Source organism: Camelina sativa, chromosome 12 (genome assembly GCF_000633955.1).
Source record: "Camelina sativa cultivar DH55 chromosome 12, Cs, whole genome shotgun sequence".
NCBI lineage: Eukaryota > Viridiplantae > Streptophyta > Magnoliopsida > Brassicales > Brassicaceae > Camelina > Camelina sativa.
Window position 1 is genome coordinate 24,996,771 of NC_025696.1, and position 8,055 is coordinate 25,004,825.

At 49.5% G+C, this 8,055-nt stretch overlaps 1 protein-coding gene across 1 annotated transcript in view; it reads right to left on the minus strand.

Annotated features, from left to right (window-relative positions):
* LOC104733819 overlaps positions 8,002–8,055 on the minus strand; it is a 4,907-nt gene continuing 4,853 nt past the window's right edge. Inside the window, exon 2 of the mRNA XM_010453365.1 lies at positions 8,002–8,042. Within this exon, the coding sequence (XP_010451667.1) occupies positions 8,002–8,042 (41 nt within the window). The remainder of the gene's footprint in view (positions 8,043–8,055) is intronic.

An 8,055-nucleotide genomic window follows, 5' to 3' on the forward strand; every position in this document is an offset into this window, starting at 1 on the left:
AATTGGCCGAGGTATACGTACAAGAGATAGTACGGTTGCATGGTGTTCCAGCGAGCATAGTATCAGACAGAGACTCGAAGTTTACATCAGGAATATGGAAGGCCTTGCAAAAGCGTTTTGGGACGCGAATGGATATGAGTACGGCCAACCATCCGCAAACGGACGGGCAGTCCAAGCGTACCATACGGACGCTCGAGGATCTTTTGCGAGTAAGTGTTTTGGATTGGGGAGATAATTGGGTAAGACATCTGCCGTTAGCAGAATTTGCCTACAACAACAGCTTCCACGCTAGTATAGGCATGTCACCATACGAAGCCTTATACGGTCGACCTTGCAGAACACCCTTGTGCTGGACACAAGTAGGGGAGCGTAGTGTTTACGGTCGGGATTTCGTGGACGAAACGACCGAGAAGATCAAAATCTTGAAGCTGAAGATGAAGGAAGCTCAAGATAGACAGAAAAGTTATGCGGACAAGCGCCGAAGGGAGTTGGAGTTTCAGGTTGGAGATATGGTTTATCTCAAAACCGTGACTTATAAGGGTAAGGATCGGGTAGCACTGAACACTAAGTTGACGCCTAGATACATGGGACCGTACCGAATCCTGGAAAGGATTGGTCCGATGGCCTATAAGTTGGAGTTACCTCCGGCTATGTCAGCTTTTCACCCGGTGTTTCATGTGTCGATGCTAAGGAAATGCATCACGGGACGGGAGAATGTGATCTCCGAACCCCCTCCTGACCTGCAAGTGAATATGACCATCATCGGTCGGCCAGATCGAATAACTGGTACGAAGATGAGAGGTCCGCATAAAAAGAAAAAGACGAAGTTAATTCAGGTCGTATGGGACTGTGAAGAGATAGAGGAGACGACTTGGGAACCAGAAGAAGTTATGAAAGTAAACTTCAAGAAGTGGTTCGACAAGAGAGAGATTCCTCGTAAGGAGAGTAAAGATTTGAGGACGAATCAGTCCTAAGTAGGGGAGAAATGTAACGACCCGGAACCTCGGTAGGGGAGAGTCGAGAAATCCGAGTCGAGATAGTTAAGGAATCTGAGTCGAGATAGTCGAGAAATCCAAGTCGAGATAGTCGAGAAATCCGAGTTGAGATTCTATCGAGGATTCTATCGAGGATTCTATCGAGGATTCTATCGAGGATTCTATCGAGGATTGTATCGAGGATTCTATCGAGGATTCTATCGAGGATTCTATCGAGGATTCTATCGAGGATTCTATCGAGGATTCTATCGAGGATTCTATCGAGGACTCTATCAAGGAATGTATCGAGGATTGTATCGAGAGTTGCCGATACTCATCGACGGGAGGATCCGACAGTTAAGGGGTTGAGCGATGGAAATGGAGAGTTCGAAACTACTAAAGTAGTGAATAGACGTTCGAACTGGGGAAATGGAATCCCAAGTTTACAATGATCAGATCATTCAGGCTTGCAAGTTTCTGGATGAAAATTGGTTTGGTCGAACAGGTTTGTAAATTGCCGAGAAAAGGGATGGGAGGTTTCAGTACTTAGTCCGAGAGACAGTCTGAGTAAAATGGGAATGGAGGTCCTAATGATAGTGATAGTGATAGTGATAGTATAGTGATAGTGAAGTGATAGTGAAGTGATAGTGTCAGTGAAGTGCACTATCCGGAAATGGTTGCATCGGCGATCGATGGACCGGGCCGATGGACGAGGTGGCATGGATTGGCCGGTGGGCCGATAATGGACTAGAAAGGACTCGAAATCTCGCGGAGATTTAAGCCGACTCACGGGAAAGGAAACCCGAGAGAAATGGAAACTCGCGGTAATGGAAAGGTGATCGGATAAGGACAGATGCGAGAATTATGGGAAGTTATGGGCGGTGAGACTTATCGTTCCAAGGAAACTTAGGGCGATTAGTGGATCCTATATAAGGATAAAACCCTTAGGAATTTCTCTAGTTCCGCATAAGAATCCGAGAGCCGCCGCAAGAGAGAAAGAGGAGAGTTTCCGTCGAGCTTAAACCAAGAGAGATCCTAAGTCTAGAGTCAAGAAGAACGGTAAGTGTTCTTCCACCTTGATCCGTCGATGGTTATGGTCGATGGTTATGGTTATGGGATATATCTCGGATACTAATGGTATCGATCTGTCCGTGTAGAAGCGGGGATCAGATCTGAGCATAGAAACCGAGAGATCAACACCTTAGGTCGATACCGAAGGTGAGTGCGTGACTGTGGCCAAGTTCCATGGTTGATTCTCTTGTCCCGTGGTTTATTTAGTCTTGTTAATTGTTTGTCTTATGGTTATGGTTTCTATTGCAATATGAATGATGGTTGGTCTAAGAGATTTAGGCGACTGTCCATGGTATTTGATTGACTTGTGCGACTTGATTGGAATATTCCCTGTGTTAGATTGAGATCGTTGAACTGAGCCTAGTGAGACGGGATGACCGCTCTACTAAGTAAACTTTGTTTGCTTACTCCTCCTTTTATGGACGCAGGAAAAGATAGGTCCGATGATCGGGATTATAGTGGCTGACCAGCTCGTGTGACGGAGGCAAGGGAGGAAGGAGGATGGTGGCTTTGGGTAGAAATATTCATGGCGTTATTTTTATTTAGTTTCGTTATTTCCATGCATGGGACAAGTTGTTATTTCGTCGAATTGAACCTCATAATATTTTTAATAAATTCGCAAGTTTAAGTTAAGTTCACCTGTTATTCATAATTGTTGTTATACTTGTTTAATATGTGCATAGAATTCGTCGGCCTTAGAAAAAATTTTATCGGTCTGTTTAAGTCCGAGTATGGTTTCTAGGGTCGGGGTCTTACAGATCGCCTCGAGGCAGAGCAACGCCGCAACCGAGAACGGCCTATTACCATTTGGGAGTTCTTAAAGTGGAGATGCGCCGACGCTTTGTGCCTCCGCACTATCATCAGGAACAACAAAAGAAGTTCCGGCGACTCTCTCAAGGCTCACGATCCGTTGAAGAGTACTATGAGGAGTTTGAACATTTGCGCAACCGCTTGCAGATCGATGACTCCGAGGAATCCCTCATGGCTCAATTCCTCGATGGCTTGCAAGAGCATATTGCACACAAAGTCGAGCGCCAGCCGTATCAAGTGTTCGAAGAGTTGTTGCACCTTGCGATACAAATAGAGGGCCAAATCAAGAAGAAGAGTGCCTCCGCGTCACGTGTTCGCCCTAAAGGAGCTTCAACCTGGACTCCTAATGCGTCTCCCTCGAACCGATTGCCGGAGAAGCTGAAGGCAGTCAGCGCTGACTCATGATTCAAGGCAAGGGAGCCAAACTCCATCGAGCGACAAGACGCACGACGTGACATCAATGACGTTCGGAGCCGTGACATAGTCTGTTTCAAGTGTCAAGGCAGAGGACACTACGCTCGCGAATGCCCGAACGCGCGCACGATGATCCTCACCGAGGCCAGTGAGATCGAGTCTGAAGATGAGGCGACCGAGGAGAAAGCTCAAGGCGAAGCAGAACTGGAAGTCACCATAGCCGAGCCAGAGGTTGGGGAGCTCCAAATGATTAGACGCGTTCTCAGCAGCAATGCGGCGGCCGAAGAAAACACCAACCAGCGCTCAAACATCTTCCACACCAAGTGCACTATAAGTGGTCGAGTGTGTGGCTTGATTATAGACGGAGGATCTTGTACGAATGTGGCAAGCTCTAGTCTTGTCAAGAAATTGTCCCTAGCGACAACAAACCACCCTCGTCCTTATCGCTTGAAATGGTTGATTGATAAGGCTGTGATCCAAGTCAAGGAACAGGTCACCGTCTCTTTTAGTGTCGGACCATACAAGGACCAAGTCCTATGTGATGTGATCCATATGCAGGCTGGCCACCTCCTATTGGGGCGCCCTTTGGTAGTCTGACAAGAGGACCACTCACTGTGGTCACACCAACCAATACTCCTTTGACCATGATAATATGCGCATTTGTTTAAAACCCTTGAGTCCTGCGCAAGTTTGTGAAATGCAATCAACCCTGTCTAAAGATTCGGACCATAAAACGAACCTCTTAATTCAACCCTATATTGCTCGAACGTCCCCTAAGGGCTCAAACCAAGTCCTATTGACTCGTTTGCAAGATGTTGTGGTTGAAAGGTTTACAGGCGCTGAGGGAGCATTGTCGGAGTTGATCCGCGCTGTTGCTAGTCGTTTCCTAGATAGCTCGGGAACTGTGGAGGGTCGGCTAACGGAGATGGCGTACATCACACCATGCGACAATGATCACGGCAAGGCACGACTGGCAAGTTTACTCTCTAAGGCGAGCGATTGGATCGAGTCACACTTTAAGCCGGTGTGCTTCCAACCGACGTCCGGCGAACATCATAGCCCACGCCCAGGCATCAAGGAGATCAGCAATCACGCCTCCCAATTCGCACCTCGAGGTAAGCATGGAACACTTACTCGCTTATACGCTACTGATCTTGTCGTGTTCAATGTAGGTGAAGACAACTACGTTTTGAGGACAAAACCTTTTCAAGGGGGAGGGAATGATGTGATCGTGGGAATGGAGCCTAGCCGAGACCGCCGAGGCGCACAAGACAACTCCGAGGCGCCAAGGCAGGATGCACCAGCCAAGGACAGAACACCTTCTCGGAACGCGGCAAAAACTTCAAGGGAGCTCACCGGAGTCACGACGAGGCCACGGAGCCCCGACAAAGGCGCCCAGGACGCATTGGAGAAGGACCACCAACCGGTCAAGGAAATCAACCAAGATGTCACAGCTGCGGAACAGCTTGTTACACGTTCATTCAAACCTCGAACAACGCCCCAAGAAGAACTCGAAGACTCGGACCGCACAGTCTTCACTCTTACCCAAGAGTGAAGACACCAAAGTCGCCACAGCGAGGAAGTGTACTCTTTTTCCTACCCCGGTGTGAGAACTGAGAATGAGCTTCTCCTTCCGAATTGATTTAAATGTGGAGGAGCTTATCGCCGTAAAGAAGTTCCGAACTGAATTGAGAGAGAGTTTGAGAGTTTGAATTTGTATTGCTGTTGCTGGAAAAAGTATTCGATCCTTACAAGTGACACCCCCCTTACATATTTATACCGACCAATTAATTACCCAATTAATGCACAATTAATAAGACACGATTTGCGCGGACTAATTAATCCTCTTGAATGCAGGAATCTTTGACCGGGCCCGAGCTGCGAGCTGACCAGCATGAAGCGTCTCCGCGCTCTCTTTCTTTCTCCGGGCCTGATGGGCCGATCGGTAACATGCTTTCGGCCCATTAGACAAGCCCGGCCTAGGCCCTCTTGCCTATTACCCGAGATGGCAGATCGTGGGTACAACAGTTGCCCCCCAAGTCTCCCGAGCTGAACAGTTCGGGGGACTTTTAACCTTCGAGCGATCAATTTCGGGAAACTGAATATTCCCCCATATCTCCACGATTTGATTGAGGTAATGATGGGATTTGCCTTCCCGAACAAGCCTCAGGGCCCACTAGGTGGCGTGTTGGTTATAAGAGAGAAAAGAAACGGTGCGAGACCTTTCACTTCCCCAGGCAATCATTGCTTTCTGGTGCCGTGTATAAAGGTAATCCTCGACTTCTCTCTCACCCTTAATCTTCAATCGTGTTTATGTTTTTGTGCTCTTAGATTTTCTCTCTTTTCTCCCGTAAACCTCTCTACTTTCGCCGGAAAAAACCTTTACTCTTCCTTCGTTCTTCACTAACTTCCCGGAAAAGAATGTCTCCTCCGAAATCCTCGTCGGGTAAACCCACAAAACCCCTGATTCCAGGCGTTTTTGGCCCTCATCCGCCGTCAATTCTCTCGGCGGAGAATATAGCCGAGATTAGGGGATCCACTGGGATTCCCTCGGAGATCGAGATTAGGTTCCCGGAGGTTCACGAGTCTCCGGAGAATCCTCCCCCGGGGTACTGTTGCGCGTTCGAGATATTTTTCTCCGCGTGTGGTCTGTCGTTTCCCCTTCCCGAACTCATCGTGAAGATGATGTTCGAACTGGGCTTTGCTCTCCCCCAGATGTGCCCGAACTTTGTCCGAACCGTCATGTGTCTTCAAACTCTGGGGGAAGAGTTTGACTACAAACTATCCCTGGCCGACTTTCTTCAAGTGTACACGGTGAAGACAGGTCGCACCAAGGGCACGCTCTACGTAAGTCCGCTTTCCGGACTGAAGGTCTTCGACGACCTTCCTGAGAAAGATGAGAAGTGGCGGAAGTCTTACTTTTTCTTCCTGGTCAACGAGCTCACTTTTGGCCACCTCGCAAATTCACACATATCGAAGTGGACTTCGAAAATTGGTAGAACGGTGCTCTTAGTTTGGTGTCCTTAATACATTACTATTCTTTCTGTTACTTACTCCTTGTCGTTCCTGTCTCAGACCACTTCGAGCGCGGGTTGCTTTGCCCTACTTTAGTGGAGTTTTTCTCGCGGTTCTGCAGCCAAGGTCAGATCGCCTGGGACTCATTTTCGTGTGAAAGGATTAGAGAATCCACAACGCGGCTCAGGGGACGTTCTCTCGTTTGCTCCGACCCCATAAGCACTTCGGAGATGAATTATAGAGAGGAAAGGGCCTCCCAACTCGCCGAGAAGGATGCGAAGTTGAACATGGCGGCAGCGCTTGCCGAGGGCAAAGCTCGCCTCCCTAAGAAGTGTGGTCCCTCTTCCTCTGAGGTAGACGGGACTTCAGCACCCCCTGCTGGCCCTTCCGAGCCTCTTACGGGGGCTTCCGGGCTCCTGCCTAGTTCGCCCAGGCCTACCGTAATTGTCGTAGCGGACTCTAGTGATGAGCCGCGAGAGGTTATTACTCCCTCCGTCGAGGTCAGCTCCCAGCGGGCGGACTCGTCCAAAAAGAGGAAGGAACCTGAGACTTCCTCGCCTCTTCGCGAGAAGAGCCGAGCTCGGACTGGTTCGTCAGGAGACGAGCGAGGTAAGTCCAGTTCGAAAGATAGGGGTCCTTCCTCAGAGAGGAGGTCTAAGGAGTCCGGGGATTCCTCTGGCAGGCTGCCTTCAAAGGAACGTCGTTCCTCCCCCCGAGGTGATGACAACTCGAGGTGTTTTTTTTGTTTGTTGGGTCTCGGGGACCAAGTAGAATAACATCGTTTGTTCATTTCAGTTCCCCCTGTATCCCCAGCTGATCTGATGAGGAGTTACACTCGGCCAGGAGTTCGGGTTCCGGCGTTTGCAGACATGTCCGAACTCAACCGTGCGAACTTCTTCTGCTTTGCGGACAAGATTGGCGAGGTTAGTGACACATGCTTCCTTAGCTTTTGTTTTTCTTTACCACCTTCGCCGTTTTTAACGAGCTGTGCTTTCCCAGCTAATGATCGAGTTCAACTCCTCGGTAGCGTCTTACGAAGATCAGCTGTTCCCTTCTCCTTCCTCTTCCGAAGTGAGCCATCTCCGGGAAAAGATTGCTGACCTGGAAGCCCAGGTGAAGGAGTACGCCATATTAGAGGCCGAGAACGCTGCTACCGTGGAGAAAGCCGAACAAATCCGGGCTCGGACGAAGAGAGCCGAGGTACAGGTGCTCGACCTCGGAATTGCCAACGAAGACCTCCGAGACAAGCTAAAGAAGGCATGAGACCTCTACTACGAGGCCGCGGAGGATGCGAAGGCGGCAAGGAGTAGGTTGCACGAGGTCGAGCTCCGCAACCAGTTGCTCGAAGCTGGAAATAGCTGCGAGATTGAAAGGGTGCGGAGAGAAGAAAGGCAGGCAATGAGACGAACTCTCCGTCCATTAGTCGAGGAGGTGAAAGTCACTTTCGAAGAGAGGGAGAAACTGGCCCCAGCCAAGATTCGAGCCGCCAAGATAAGGGCTAACCGGATGCTGATCGAGGAGATCTCGAGGGGAGAAATCCAAGACATGGAAGCTGAGCTCGGGCTCCTGAAAGCCGACGAGGAGGAGGCCGACGAAAAGGTTTCGAAGGTAACTCTCCGTGACCTCGACCTCTCTGGATTTTCAGACCTTTTGGCGGATACGCCCGATCTTTTATGCAGCGAACACCCTTTGAGCATTACAATTGACGCGTCCGGCACTAATCTCGGGCAAATGTCGAATCAGGGGATGGACGACTTTCTAGCGAACACCA